At 38.9% G+C, this 16,895-nt stretch overlaps 1 protein-coding gene across 1 annotated transcript; it reads right to left on the reverse strand.

Annotated features, from left to right (window-relative positions):
• Window positions 1–15,535: 15,535 nt before the first annotated feature.
• Window positions 15,536–16,417, reverse strand: LOC125228686. The gene has a single exon (XM_048133342.1). It carries the CDS (start codon window positions 16,415–16,417, stop codon window positions 15,536–15,538), a length of 882 nt encoding a protein of 293 aa, XP_047989299.1.
• Window positions 16,418–16,895: the final 478 nt, after the last annotated feature.

Consider the following 16,895-nt stretch of genomic DNA (forward strand, 5'->3'; position numbering starts at 1 on the left):
ATACATGAGGCGCAATACTTGAAACACAGTGCATTTTTTCCTTTAATATAAAAGTGTGGCAATTTGCAACGCTTAAAAGATATAAAACATTAAATGTGTAAGTAAATAAGAAAATGTAAAATTTCATTATGATTAATTATTTCATGACTGCTTTTTGCTTGCGTAATTTAACCCTTTACCGCATGAATTAAAATAATAATTGTTGAAATATTAATTTAAATTGTTTTCGATAGAGTTCAACATCATCATCAGTTCCTTGCCCTTTTCCCATTATTTGGGTTCGGCGCAGCAGATCATCTTTCTCCATTCCTCTCTATCAGCCGTCATTTCCATACTTATACCTTTCACTCTCATATCACTGTTCACACATTCCATCCATCTTTTCTTAGGCCTTCCTCTACCAATGTATCCATTCACCTTCATATTTACCACTCCTTTTATAACATTGCTTTCATTAAATACCCATACCATGCTAATCTACTTCCTCTCACCTTCTCTGTCACTGGCGCTACTCTCAGGCTTACTCATTCCGAATCCTATCCAGTCTTGTCACACCACACGCAACATTCTCATTTCATTCACATGCAATCTTCTCTCATCATTCGTCTTGGTGGCCCAGCACTCACTTCCATACAGGAACATCATATCGGCCATAAATGGCTTCGTATGCAGTAGTGGGTTAAAAGATCAAAGGTGTAAAATTAATTTTAACAATATACATAAATATTATCTACGTGACTGTCAATAGCCAGCAAAGCAATTTGGTAAACAACAAAAAACGAATGGTATTATATAACCTGTAATAAGGGTAATAAATTAAACTGTAGGCTGTTTTTTCAGACTGACCAACATTTACATCGACATGGACAACGAGTTCCTATGGCTTCCTGTCCTCATCATTAGATCAGCTCAGCGCAGCAGCAGCAGATAGCTTCATATCTTCGAGACATTACATTGTCATCTAATTTACATAGGTATGCAAAATTTCAAGTTCATCTGAATACGGGAAGTAGGTATATACTTAAGTCAAATTTTACTTGCAAGATTTGACCCGTACAAATATGAATGATAAAAGAACAAAAAAAAATTTTAAAATTTTGAAAAAACCCCCGACCGCGACATAGTAGACCGATTTTCATGAAACATGGCTAAGAACACTCCCGACTTACTCAGCTTTCAGACAAAAAAAACGAAATCCAAATCGGTTCATCCGTTCGGGAGCTACGATGCCACATACAGACACACACACAGACAGACAGACAGACAAACAGACAGACAGACAGACACACAGACACACACACAGACAGACACGTCAAAATTATAACACCCCGTCGTTTTTGCGTCGGGGTTAAAAAAAATGCACATAGGTTTTTCGTGTTCGTAGAGCGTTGTCTCTTTCTTGCTTATGTGACGTTAATTGTCTCTTTCCAAAGACCGATGTGTATTCTTTATGGCCGTTTACTATACATTTATACTTCTATACTTACACGACAAGTTAATGAATAGCTTGTAAAAATAGAAAATCTTAAGAATTTCATAAGTACCTACCTAAAGTTGTCAGTCAAGATTAAGTAATATCGTTTTAAGTTAGTTTGAAAAGTATAATTAAAGTACAATATTCCAATGTTTTAATAATTTTTTCAAGTGACAGGAAACACCCATTATACCATTTAGTAGGGTAAAAGCTCGATTCTGGAACCGTTCAATTCAACCAGGTGTTAACATAACCCGTGTCAGTGATCACAAATTGCTCGCCGTATCTCGTCGGTTACTCCCTAAACTCTATTCATTTGTTCTTGTTTGCTCACAGTATTTGTTTACGCAAGTTAAGGTGAAGCCAACGAAGAATCGCTAAATGAAATTGTATCATCATAAATTAAATATAACAAGATCATACCATCCCATACATTAAAATGTGACCGCCTACGAACGCGCTTACACTCCACCACACATAGATGGCGCCACAAAAAAATGTCTTGTAGCTTTCGATTATACTTTTAGATGGCGTTAAGTGTCACTTTTGACATAGATTTACGGCTCGGAATTGACACTTAATGCCAATCTACAAATAATCGGTGGCAACAAGGCATTTTTTTGTGGCGCCATCTATGTGTGGTGGAGTGTAAGCGCGTTCGTAGGCGGTCGCATTTTAATGTATGGGATGGTATGATCTTGTTATATTTAATTTATGGTATCATAATAATATTTTTTCCGTCGACACAAGTGGCGATAAATTAATACAAGACCGAAAGGAGTGTTTTAAATCAACACGAATCACACGTGTATCTTACTACGTTTTACAGTACATATGGCCGTTTGAAGTTTCGACATGACAAGTAATGTGCTACTTTGCGAACTAGTGTGGAAAAAAGCACTTTGTGTACTGTATACGATACAATTTTGGAAAAGACGAAGTTCGATACGAGTGCCGATACTTTAAAACACAACCAAAGCGAGCTACATTGCGAACTAGTGCGGGAAAAAGCACCATATTATGTACTGAAAATGTACATCTCTAGCCCAACGCTACGGCTTGATATGTCATACTCGTATGTCGACGTGCTATTTATGACATAGCATTTACATATAACACTTTTAACTCATTGATGTGGCGGCGAAATAGTATTTTATACAATCGTGATATAATACACAGCTTTTCAGTCGAGTACCATGTTTAGGCCACGAAGCTTGCTGAGTGGCATAATAGTACGGTACGAGAGTGAAAATCTTAATTATATCACTATTGTATACAATACTTTTTCTACGAGTCATCATCTTCATCATCAATGGACGGAAATATCATCATTCAAGTTAAAATTAATGTTAATAGCGTCGTTCACCGTTGTATCAACATCGAATTACCTAGCAATCAATTGTTTGTAATAGTCGTCTCTGATTGGCCGATAAATCGACAGATAAAAAAAAATGTGTTTCAGATGCAGAAAAATTGGCCAGGTATCGCAAATTACTGTAGACATTGTATGAAGTTCTATTTTTGAAATTATTACAGTTAACTAAAGTCAACTATAATGAGATATTATAGTTGAGTCGGAACTGCCATAGAGTATCCAACACTGAAAAGTTAGCACTTATAGTTTAGTCTGTGGTGTCCTAATTGACAGATTACAGACGACGAGTAGAAAAAAGGTTAATAAGAATGACACAATATATCAATTTCCATGACACCAAGAAGCATTGTGAAATTTCGCATGTACTACACGATAATATAAATTGCAGCGTTAGCTAAGAATGATGCGGGGCGGCGGATCCGCGTTAAGGTAAATTTACACACGTCCCGTAACAACTTAACTTATTATGTCGTCACTCCAGTTGCGACTTATATATGACATTCCTAGAATTACTCAACTGTTAGATTAGTGATGTGATATGTTTTGGGAGAACTTGATTGTATTTAATATTGTGAACAAGATAGTTAGTTGTTAATAAATATAAACTCTTCAAACTTGAGAGAGTCTATAAATAAACATTTGTGAGCGTTTTGTAGGCACATACTTTTTGAACAAATTTCGAATTTTGGTCGGGGAATCAAAGTGAATATCAAACATGTTACTGTATTTATTTAGTAAATTACTCAAACGGGATACTGGAGAATTTGAACCTAAGACAGTACGACGCTGGGGGCGAGACATCGGTTTAATAGCAAAACGCGGGATTCTTCTAGGCACTGAGAATCGGAAACTGCTCAAGAGTTGTGGACAGTCAATACTATTTTTTATTAGCTTAGAAAGAAACTTCAAATCCAGAAAATCTCTGCGGTTTTCAAGAGATAACATTTTAAAATGTTTTAACCTATCCTTATAGGAGAAAGATCTTTTCGCCCGATCTATTGATTTAGCCAAGTGCCACATGAATCTTTTTTGCAATCTTTCAATCCGAAGACAATGCGTTGCATAATGTGGTCGCCAGATGACACTGCCATACTCAATGTGACTGCGTACGAGACTATAATATAGTAGCTTTTTGGTTTGTGTCCTTCGAAATACCTTGCCGTTTCTTATAATAAATCCTAACATACCTGAGGCTTTTTTATCATTGCATCAATGTGAGGAACAAATGTCAATTTTGTGTCAAAAACGATTCCAAGATCACGCATGGTGTGCACTTTGGGAAGAAATTCGCCAGCAATCTGGTAAGATGAGGAAACGGTATTGATCTTACGAGTAAAACTAATAGAAGAGCACTTTTTGGCGTTAAGAGACATATCATTATCTGAGCACCATTTATTTAGACGGTCAATGTCGTCCTGGAGAAGAGCTACATCTGAGGGACACGTAACAACTCTGGCGAATTTGAGGTCGTCTGCATACATAAAAGGAGTGGAGTGATGAAGATGATCGGGCAAGTCATTTATAAATATATTAAACAATATTGGACCAAGGTGGGAGCCCTGTGGGACACCTGAGGGGATATTATAAATCTGAGAGGAAAAACCATTAATAACTACGTAAAATGAACGATTGTCGAGATATGAGTCAATCCATTTTAGGAGGGGATCGGCGATACCGTAAGAAGAAAGCTTTTTAATCAAGACTGAATGAGAAACTCGGTCAAAAGCTTTACTAAAGTCGGTGTAAATAACATCGATCTGCTTGTTAATATCAACAGTTTTAGTGATGAACTCGGTAAATGATGCCAGATTGGTGGTAGTTGACCGTGCTGGGACGAAACCATGTTGATGTTGGGTTAAATATTGTTTAAAGTGACATTGTAGAAAAGGACAGATAAGGGATTCGAAAATTTTGGCAAAAGTGCTAAGTATGGATATCGGTCTATAATTGTTTACTACGCTAACATTATCAGCCTTATATATTGGGATCACTTTAGCCCTTTTCCATATATCAGGAAAAATGCCAGCAAGAAGCGATGCACGAAAGATTATGTATAGCGGATAGGATAATGTTTGTGCACAATTAGATATGAAGAATGGGGGGATACCGTCTGGACCTGCTCCTTTGGCTGTATCAAGATATTTCAGTTTTTTATTAATCGTGTCGATGTTCAAGGATATATTATTAAGACATTCTGATGATCTTACGACACTAGCCACATTGAAACTATCGTTGTTGTCTTTTCTGTAAACCGATGAAAAATACACAGCGAATAAGTTACAAATCTCTGAACCGTCCGAGCTCACAGTAACCCCATCTGTCATCGTAGCAGGAAAGCCACTCGCTCCTCCTTGTTTTGCCTTTATGAAGGACCAAAAAGACTTAGGATTATGTTGTATATTATTTTCAATGTGAGTAATATAGGAATTATAACAAGAAGTTGCGTATGTGTCACATCTTTTTCTAAGTAATTTTAATTCAATTAAGTCTCGCGGATTTTTAAATTTCTTGTAACGTTTCCTTGCATTATTTTTTTCTTTTAATAACCTTATAAGAGTTCGATTGAACCAGATTGGATATTTATTGGAATTTCCTTTTTTAGAAAGAGGTACTAGTAACATAATAGCATCATTAAGTACTTCATAGAACGTTAAAACCATTTCATTTACATGTTCGCATGGGCCAAATAATTCATCCCAGTTTTGACGAGCTAGGTGTTTATTTATACGGTCATAATCAGCTTTACGAAAGTTTGGGATCAAGACATGGTTGTTACTCTTTAAATTATTAGTTTCGATTAAGGGGACAGTGATAACTATGGGCGGATGATGTGAACCTGCATTAGAAAGAATATCGCATGCACTAGAAACAGATGTCGATAATATATCTGTAAATACCAGGTCGAGTGTTCTGCCGAAACTATTTAGAATGCCATTTTGTTGACGAAGGTTATTCAAATTTGCGAAATCTATTAGCATCTCTTCTGTTAGCGACCATGTAACGTTAAATGATTGCTGATTATTGAGTTGTGCCCAGTTTATGCGTCCCAAATTAAAATCTCCTATGAGAATAGTCGAGCTATCAAATGACTCCATAACCTCATTACAATTCGAGAGAAAATAGTCTAAAGTAGTTTTTACAACAGGAGGAGGCAAATAAACGGCACATAGAGCAATTTTAGTCCTAATACATGAGTTATGCATAGGGAGATCGAGAGTTATCCATAGGTCTTCACATTTTGTTTCCCAACTGAACATTCTAACTGGTGCGAACTTTTTCAAGACTGCTATGAGAACACCACCCCCCTCTTTATATGTATCAAAGCCGGTTGACTCTCGATCTCTCCTGAATACAATATACCTGTCATCAAAAAGCTCCTGTGACGACACACTTTTGTTAAGCCAAGTTTCAGTCCACACTATGACATCATAATTAGAGCAACAAACATTGGTATAAACACTATGTGTTTTGGTTCTAAGACCACCTATATTTTGATAATATATATTAATATCTGAGAATTTTAGAACGGTTAAGTCAAAAGTGCATGCAAGTAGGTATCTTAAACTATCTTATCTAAAGAGTCCATATCTCTAATAAGTATATATTCGGAAACATCAGATTTTCTAGCAAAGACACGACCTCCTCTCACCCAAACATACTTGTACCCCTTCTCTTTTGCTTTTATGCGTGTTGCCGCGTGTAGTGCTTTATTTGCGGGGCTCAAGTGTTCCATAATGTATATGGGGAATTTCTCTCCAACAAATCCTAAGTGTGAAGAGTTCAATTTTTCGGGAACTGGTTTAGATTTATTGAAATTTACTGCTGCAGCTAAAAAAGAGTCTCGAAGTCTGGGTGAATTAAATTGGACAACAATGGATTTAGGTCGGTTGTTGCTGCTATTTGACTTCATGACGCGCGTGCAATAAGAGACGTCCACATCTTTTACTTCGTGTTTAATAACTTTCCCTAAATCCGTTACAATTTTAACTAAACTTTCATTGCTTTTTTGGGGTACACATTGTATCTCCACATTGCTGGCCCGATTTTGTTGTTCCAAATAATTGAGACGACCAGTCACATCCTGTATTGCAATTGCCATCTTATTATTCTGATCTTGCAGGTCCTTAATTTTTTGTTTATCTTCCTTGCTTTCCTTTTTCATGTCCTCGTATTTAAGGTTCATAAACGTCATAGAGTCATTCATTTCCTTTATCTCATCTCGCATTGATTTTAATTCTGTATTTAACATCGTCCTCATGCTCACCGTGAGTCTTGCCATTAATATCTCTAATTGGTTTTCCATTACCTCTTCTACAATAGTCCGTATGCGGTTTTCGGTAATCGGCTCCGCTGACGCATCTGGAGGGGACTGCAGTGCGGGCCTCTTGCCGGCTCGTGTATTAGCGCTAGCGTTGAATCTTACTGGAGTCAGATCGTCATTCTTTGGTTTCGCTTTCATCGAGGCGCATAACTGGCATGTCCAGTCAATCAGTTCCACAGACAAATCAACACCTAGGCATACATAGTGAAAGCCTTTATTACACTGACAACATTGTACGAACTTTTCCTTTGTGTCATTCGATGGACAACAGGCCCATTCTACAATTTGGTCCGCCATAATATATCAAAGTTGGCAATTCAGCAAGGAATTACAAAAGTATTATTTTCTTAATTCAATTTACGTTCACTGTAATAAATGCTCACCTACTAAAGAGCGCGGAAATAAGTTAATAATTATCCGGTACTAAATGCTCCCAACGCTGCGCCGGCTTCGATCAGCTTCGCGGACAAAAAAGCTTAACCGCCGTATATAGCGCGTACTTACGCGTTTAAGCCGAGAACGATAAATTTTGATATGTCGGGTAACATGTACAACTTGAGTTCAATGGAATGCATATATTCACTAAGATTGTTCTGTAATTTAGCAATAAATGACTTGATTTTTTACACACTACAGATATTTATGATATATTGTCTTAATATGCACTTTCACTAATGTATAACTTCACTTTAGATAGTTTTAAATCCATTTTTATTGACGGAGTTTTTGACATCGACTTGTTGTTGAGTTGACCAGTTGCATTTTTTTAGAATAAGGAACGGTCTACTGCGACCAGACATGGCCTTTTCGTAACCATAGGATATAATCTTAACGTAAAATCAATAGTTGAAGTTGGTAACAGTAAAAATAATCAAATTAAGTATATTGTGAACCGTTAGACCAAGATAATTGAGGAGTGTCTTTTCAAAAGGACTTATTTCTATAAGTCAACAAAGGTTATTTCTCTAGGAAGACATCGATAAAAATAACCCCTGTTGACTTATAGAAATAAGTCCTTTTGAAAAGACACTCCTCAATTAGGTAGCTGTGCTAATTTATAGACCAGAAATTAGACAGTAGCAAGTGTATTAATACTCATAATTTGAAACTTCATATTTTATAAATTAATTTGATAGACTTATTAAAAGCGCATTTCTAAACAACTTAGAATTATCTTCAAAGCAAAGAGGATTGAGTATTATAGAGAGTTACTGTCAAAGTAAAAGTGTAATCACAGTGCATAGACTGCCATCTCTTGGCACAAGCTTAAAACTTTTGAACCTCAGTTTTGACGATTTGGACCATATCCTTAGCTTGATATGTGTTAAAATGTTAAATATTAATATTAGCGCCATCTAGCCGAGCATACCCCAAAGGTGTAATGCCATCTAGGCCACCGTACCTTTTTTTGTATGGTTTTGAAGTACGTTTTTTTCTTAGACTTTATCTGTCTATACGGAGTTACATATGTCTTTGGTTCAAAGTAAAAAGAGTTACGGTTAGTTTGGTAATAATACCGTGACATCTATTGTCAGGTGATATGTCATGATCAGTAGGTAGTTACTGATGATGTTGCTACTCGACGGTAGATGTTGACTATACATAAACAATGATTTTTGGATAAAAACTGATGTGTGGATTATGCACTTTATTCTTACTCAGTTATTTTTTTTTTACTTTGATACTGTAAATGATTTCAATTAACATTAGTAGGAATGAGTACTTCCATTATTTTGACGACTTAAAATATTAATTACTTTGGTATTGAAGTGTAAAGTACTCATTTGCTGCTTCAAGTCAGTATCTATCTATCTTGTCCGACATAAATATCACTTAAACAGTAAAGCAGCAGAAAACAACAAACAGCCGGAATAACAGACATCACTAGCAAAAGTTCTCAAATAAATCTGCCGACAAAGCAATTTTCGGTTAATTAAACATAATCTTGTCGGAGTTGCCGTAACCGTGTCGCCGGGGTTGCCAAGATAAACAATATCGTCACACGGAATGTCTTGGCGTGTAAACTTGTAGCCAAGCAAATATCTCGCTAAATAGGGTGTCCCTTTCTGTATTACGAACAGCATAATGTATTTTTTCTACTTGTCGACTTTAATCTGTCAATTAGGACACCACAGACTGAACTATACGTGCTGACATTTCAGTGTTGGATAGTCTTTGACACTTAGTCAACTATAATATTTCATTACACTTCACTTTAGTTAACTGAAAAAAAAAATCAATAATTTTTAAGAAAAAAAAACCGCCACCTTTGGGATTCTGGTGAAAGCTACTTGCGAATGTTGGATTATGTACAAATGTGTAGGAATTTTTTTTAAGCTGTTTTAATGCTTTAATTATTTGATGGCAACAAAAATCAATATACCTACGTATACCGTTAAGGTTTGAGGAGTTTCCTCAATTCCTCATGAATCCGATTATAAGAAATCGAAGCTTGACAAAATTTGACTTGAAAATTCAATATGCTTAACAAATATAACGAAATAAATGTTACTGTTCTGAACTTAAATGCATGCTGTTCTTATAAAAATACCAAAGTCACTATGAGTGTGCCGTTCAGATTTGAGGAGTTCGGTTCTGACCATCATCTGCAGTTCCACTGCACCAAATGTCACTATTCTGGACATAAGGGCATGCTGTTCTTATAAAAATACCAAAGTCACTATAAGCGTGCCGTTCAGATTTGAGGAGTTCCGTTCTGACCATCATCAGGAGTTCCACTGCACCAAATGTCACTGTTCTGGACGTACGTGCATGCTGTTCTTATAAAAATACCAAAGTCACTATAAGCGTGCCGTTCAGATTTGAAGAGTTCCGTTCTGACCATCATCAGCAGTTCCACTGCACCAATTGTCACTGTTCCGTACATAAATGCATGCTGTTCCTTTAAAAACACAAAAATCGCCATATGTATGCCTTTCAGATTTGAGGAGTTCCCTCGATTTCTCCAGGACCCTATCATCAAAACTGGGTTCTGAGAAAAATGGGACCAATCTGTATGAATATACATTCAATCAAAAAAACAATTTCAAAATCGGTCCAGTAACGACGGAGATATCGAGGAACAAACATTAAAAAAAAAATACAGACGAATAGAAGAGAACCGGCGGCGGTTAAAAATAGAACTTCATACAAGTTATATACTAATTTGCGATACCTGGCAAATTTTTCTGCATCTGAAACATATTTTTTTTAATCTATCGCGTTATCGACCAATCACAGACGGTTATTACAAACGTGTTACAAACAATTGGTTGCCAAGTAATTCGATGTTGATACAACGGTGAACGACGCCATTAACACTAATTTAACTCGAATAATGATATTTTTCGTCCATTGATGATGAAGATGATGACTCATAGAAAAAGTATTGAATACAATAGTGACATAATAAAGCTTTTCACTCTCGTACCGTACTATTAGGCCACTCAGCAAGCTTCGTGGCCTAAACATGGTACTCGAATGAAAAGCTTTGTATTATATCACGATTGTATAAAATACTATTTAACATAGAGGAATAAGTAAGGGAAGAGTTGTAACTCCATACAGCAGTAAATGCGAGTTATTTTTATAGGCATAGTTATAGTGACATCTAGCGACAATCACGCGTCACATGCGTCAAATAGCGTGAATTATCAGTACGACTACTCGATACTAGGTGTCAACAGTGTCTCGTCTGCCAAAAAAATAATATTAGAACACAGTTTACAACTTATATTACAAGCAGAAGGAATTGGAAACAGAATACTGATTACAGTGATTACTTACCCTTACTTATTCCTCTATGCTTTTATCATATCACGGTTAGTGTACGTCATAGTGTTGACGTACACTAGCCGTGACGTCAGTTGCCGAGATAAACAATATCGTCACAGGGAATGTCTTGAGCGTGTAAACTAGTAGCCAAGCAAATATCTGGCTATAATAGCGTATCCCTGTGACAGGAACAGGATATATTTTCCATCAGACAAGCAAATATATCATGTAATTGTGCCTCAATTATCATAATATGTAGGTAATGTCAAAAGCCGGCCAAGTGCGAGTCGGACTCGCCCACCGAGGGTTCCGTACCTACAAAACTATTAGGTACTTTTACGTTACTCACATAAGTCTAAAGACTGGGCTAGGCTAGAAGTATAGGTTCTCTAATGAGCATAATTGTGTTTAGCGCCATCTCTCGACGAATTCGCGAACTAATTAGCACAGCTTGCGTGAGGTCTTTTATAATGTTAACCAAATTCAACATTTTTTATTTTATTTTAAAGTAGGTGTAGTTTCATGTAAAATTTCGTAGCTATAAAGGTGTTTTTTAAAATTTCGTAGCCTTTATTCATAAACGTAGACTAAAGTTATCCAGCCGATAAAGTTCGTTTATCCCTTTCTATCACACCAATACGTCGGAAAGGGACAACCGAACTTTATCGGCTTGATAACTTAGTGTACGTTTATGAATAACGGGGTGAGTATTACCGTACTGTAAAAATGTAATGTATAGTTGTATACGGATTAATGAATTTAATATAGATAGGTAATTATTGATATGTGGCAAAACGAAGGAAATTGTTTACACCTTCGCAATAAGTATCTAATGATATTTTTTTAATTTACCATGTTACTTCACGTACCTACTTAGGTACTTATTTTAAAAACTCTGAAAATGTCTATTGAGTTTCTGTCGCAGACCACCATGTGGCTTCTGCATATTCTGCGCTGTGATAGAGTTGCCATAGTAGGTATGTATACCTGTATTGTATAATAGGCAATAAGAGGCAAAAAACATATTGTGCTAAAATATTTAAAATACCTACAGTCATTTCCGAAACGTGTGAATTCATGTCAATACTTTCTTTTATCAGTATTACACGGAGTAGGTTTTGGGAGTGCGATGAAATGATGGCAGGAATATTAAACAACAACCGTGTATGGGATACAAATCGGTTTATTTGGATTACATCATTACACGTCGACAAATCTTAGTTTTAGACAATTATAAATTACACGTGTTGCAATCTCTAGATCTAGGTTACGACGAGTGTCAACATGACAGCTCGGTGTTGCTGTTGTATTTTATAAAGGCGGCTATACATTAATGTAGATGGTCGCCACACCAGCCCCCCACGGAGAGAAATAACCCCCTAGAAATAACAAAAATCGTTGCGTTTGCTAAATGTCACCTTTCGGCCAGATCGTGTGACAGGTGGCAATTGGGTAGCGGCATCCGCGGGAGCTTCAACTGGTTCGTCGGTACGGGTAAATTCAAACCGTGTAGGCTTCATCAGCTGATTACTGGGAGAAATATTCTCGGCTGGCTTGACAATAGGCTTAGGAGCGGGTGTTTCCTTCTGAACGTCTGTTCTAACTGTCGGTTCTGCCGCTCTCGCTTCAATAAAAGCTGGTTTTACTCGGTCGATGCTTACCACGACTTCCCTATTTTTGATGCGGAGTGTCAAGGTTTTACCATCGGTGGACCGAGATACAATTTCGTGTGGGCCAGTATAAGGAGGTTGTAATGGACGGCGAACGGTGTCGTCCCGCAAAAAGACGTGAGTTGCTGATGACAACGCTTTGGAAATGAAAATTGCTGGCTTTGCGTGTCGTGATGCTGGGACAGGCTGCAACGCTGCCATCTTACGTCGGAGCTGAGTGACGTAGTCAGCTGGGTCTTCCATTCTCGTTGGGGCCGGATTCAACATTTCTCCCGGTAAACGCAAACTTTCGCCGTATAACATTTCCGCGGCAGTAGCATTGATGTCTTCTTTAAATGCTGTCCGCATACCCAGCAGGACAAGAGGTAGGGCTTTTACCCAGGAATCAGCGTGGCACATAAGAGCCGCTTTCAGTTGTCGATGGACACGTTCGATCATCCCATTCGCGCACGGGTGGTATGCGGTTGTCCTGATGCGTTTTGAAGAGAAAGTGAGTGTGAGGCGGCGAAATAGGTCTGACTCAAATTGAGTTCCTTGGTCCGTTGTAATTATTGACGGTACACCAAATCGAGACACCCACTCACGAATGAATGTGTCAGCTACTTCCTCAGCCGTGATAGTGCGCATGGGCCACACTTCCGGCCACCTTGAGACTCTGTCGATGGCCGTCAGGCAGTAGCGAAATTCGTTACACACTGGCAAGGGTCCTACAATATCTATGTGAATATGCTGGAAACGTCCAGATGGCTGGGGAATGTGACCTACTGGTGCTGAGGTGTGACGTGTCACTTTAGTCCGTTGGCATTCGAGACATGACTGGGCCCATCTTCGTACATCGTTTTTAATAGATGGCCAAACATAACGGCTTGTCAGCAATTTAATGGTGGCGCGAACTCCCGGGTGACTGAGATTATGTAACTGTTCAAACGCTGCTCGGCGAAACGAAGGGGTTAAGTAGGGACGAGGCTTCCCTGTTGATACGTCACATTGAATGGAAGTTTCTGTGCCGGGGAGTGTAATTCTGGTAAGTTTAAGGCCAGAATCTCCTTGGCACAATGTCGCGAGATCTTGGTCGGACTCCTGTGAGTAAGCGAGTGCTTTGTAATCGATGTCTAGCGAAATAGCTTCGATGCGCGACATTGTGTCCGCAACCACGTTATCTTCACCTCTGATATATCGAATGTCCGTAGTAAATTGTCCTATAAAAGATAGTTGGTTCAGTTGTGAAGGTGGAAGCTTCTCACGGCGCTGTACGAACGCGTACAGCAGCGGCTTATGATCCGTGTATATAGTTACGTGCTGAACCTCGAGTATGTAGCGAAAATGCTGTACGCTTTCGTACACCGCTAGCAACTCTCTATAATATGCCGGCCACTGCGTCTGCTGGGAGGTCAGTTTCCTGCTGAAGAAAGCGAGAGGGCACCACTGACCGTTTACGAGCTGCTGCAGACAGGATCCAATATGTACACTAGATGCGTCTGTAAAAAGACCAAGAGGAGCACCATAAGTGGGGTGTTGCAAAAGGGTAGCCGTAGACAGGCCCTGCTTGCATTCCTCGAATCTTAGCAAAAGTTCAGGTGTCCATAAGAATGGTTTTGCACCTTTACCGTTTATGGCAGCTACGGCGTCGACAAGAGGAGCCTGTGACTGGGCCGCATGGGGTATGAATCGGCGATAATAATTGATCATGCCGAGAAAACGGCGTACTCCCTGGACAGTCTTTGGAGGGGGGAAATCTAGAAGAGCTTGGATTCGATCTTGTGGAGGCTTGGTACCTTCCGAGCTGATTTGGAAACCTAAAAACTTGACTTCCTTAGCACCAAACACACATTTTGACGGATTAATTACTACACCATAATCCTGTAGTCGTTTGAATAATATCTTCAGGTGTTCTTTGTGAAGAGTCTCGTTTGTTGAATATACCAAGATGTCATCAACATAGGGAAATACGAAATCGAGACCCCGCGTGACCTCGTCAATGAATCTTTGAAACGTTTGACCCGCGTTCCTTAACCCGAAGGTCATAAAAGGGAATTCGAAGAGGCCAAACGGGGTGACGATAGCCGTTTTTGGTATATCTTCTTCGGCTACGGGTATCTGATGGTATGCTTTCACCAGATCTATGGTTGAAAAAATTTTTGCTCCAGCTAGATTATGGGAAAAATCATTAATATGCCGAACAGGGTACCGATCGGGAATGGTCCTGGCGTTTAAAGCCCGATAATCACCGCAGGGGCGCCATGACTCGTCCTTCTTCAAGGCCATATGTAGCGGTGAGGACCAAGCGCTTTGGGATGGCCGAGCAATACCGCTTCGCACCAAATCCTCAAATTCTTTCTTGGCAGCTGTTAGCTTGTGAGGAGCTAAACGGCGTGGACGGGAAGAAAGAGGCGGTCCGTCTGTTGTCTGGATGTGGTGCACTGTATTGTGTTTTATCACACGTGGGAGACCCGGCGGTTTAACAACATCTGGGAACTCAGTGAGCACTTGTGCAAATACTGAATTCGGAAAATTTATGGCTTTTACACTTGAGTGATCCGTAATAGCAACTGAGGCTGCAGCATTTAAACCTGTGGTACCATCGATTAATTTCTTTTTATAACAGTCTGGTAAAAGGTGATAATGCGCCAAAAAATCAGATCCAATGATAGCGGTGCTGACATCAGCGACCACAAAAAGCCAAATAAATTCACGCCGCAGTCCTAAATCCAAGTTAAGTTTTATAGTGCCATAGGTTTTTATGCTGCTGCCATTTGCTGCGCTGAGTTCCCAGCTGGTAGGTTTTCTATATTTCAGCCAGCGTTGAGGGTAACAGCATAAGTCAGATCCAGTATCTATTAAAAACTTTTGGTTTGTGCATTTATCCCTAATGAATAAACGGCGGCCATAACTTTTCAATGTTGAGCAATCAGTAGCCGCGTTTACTGATTGCGGTTGGAGTTTTCCTCCCAGTTGCAAGGAGATATGCATTTGGTGGCTTTGGTGCCATATTTTCTATGATACCAGCATCTCCGAGAGGTTGGGGATCCATTTCGGCTTCTGGTTCTTGAAGAAGATCTGTTGCGGGAGCGGCCTCTGGCTTGAGAGCCAGCAAGGCTGGTCACTTGCATGGTCAGCTGTTCAATGCACTCTTTAAGCGAAGCCATGTCACTTGATGGGCAGGTTTTGTCAATTTTATTAACTTTTGAGGACCCTGGCGACACCTCTATTATATTGTCAGCCAAACCTGCTAACTTTTCAAGTGAAAGATCAGTGTGAGCAGCGAGAATAGCTTGGACGTTGGTCGGCAAACGCCTCATCCACAGCTGTCGCAGCAGGGTTTCATCTTTTGTAGTCCCTGCGAGAGAGCGGAGTCGCCTGAGGAAAGTGGAGGGCTTGTTGTCACCAAGTTCTTCCTCACTCACTAGCCTGTCTACCCGTTCTTGCTCTGACACTGCCAGTCTTCTAATCAGCTCCTTTTTTAAAGTTTCATATTTATCTTCTTTAGGCGGATCTAATACCAGGTCTTCTATTTCTCCAATAAGTTTCTGGTCTATAATGCTTATAACATGGCTAAATTTGGTCATGTCAGATGTTATTCCTGCGACATGAAACTGACACTCCGCCTGGGCAAACCATACTTTTGGTTTGTCGGCCCAGAATGGGGGCAATTTTACAGATACTTTGCACACCTTATCTCCGGTGGCAGGTGTTGATGTGGGTTCAGGGTGAACTTGATGTCCCTGTCCCTGCAGCTGAGCTTGTAGTGCTTCATGCCTGCTCTGCAGGTCTGTAAGCTGTTGTCTGAGTTCCTCTGCCGACATGGTTAAGGAAATAAATATGTACTCAAATGCCAATGCCACCACCCAATGACACACACCACACACTATTTTTAGTTAGTACAATAGGCCAATGTTATTTTAGTACACACCACACAATATTCCAGTTAGTACAATTAAATAGCCAAATGTTATTATAGCAAAATAAACGCACACAAAAAGAAATTAATAACAGGAATGACAATGTATGTAGGCAATTTATGGTTATATGTATATGAGCGTGGTTATACCAAATGCAATGACAATTACTTTGGATATTTTGCAAGGAAAACAAATGCAATCATTCAATAATGGATAAATTAAAATATTTGTACAATTATAGCTAACTTTGTGAATTAAAAACCAAAGCAAGTTACAGGTTATGTTAGGCAATTATGGTTATTATATACATGTAACGGTTGAAATGTTAACTGTCCATAAAACACCAGCTGGATAGTAATGCCCGCACACACAGTAATAAATT

This window comes from Leguminivora glycinivorella, chromosome 8 (genome assembly GCF_023078275.1).
Source record: "Leguminivora glycinivorella isolate SPB_JAAS2020 chromosome 8, LegGlyc_1.1, whole genome shotgun sequence".
NCBI lineage: Eukaryota > Metazoa > Arthropoda > Insecta > Lepidoptera > Tortricidae > Leguminivora > Leguminivora glycinivorella.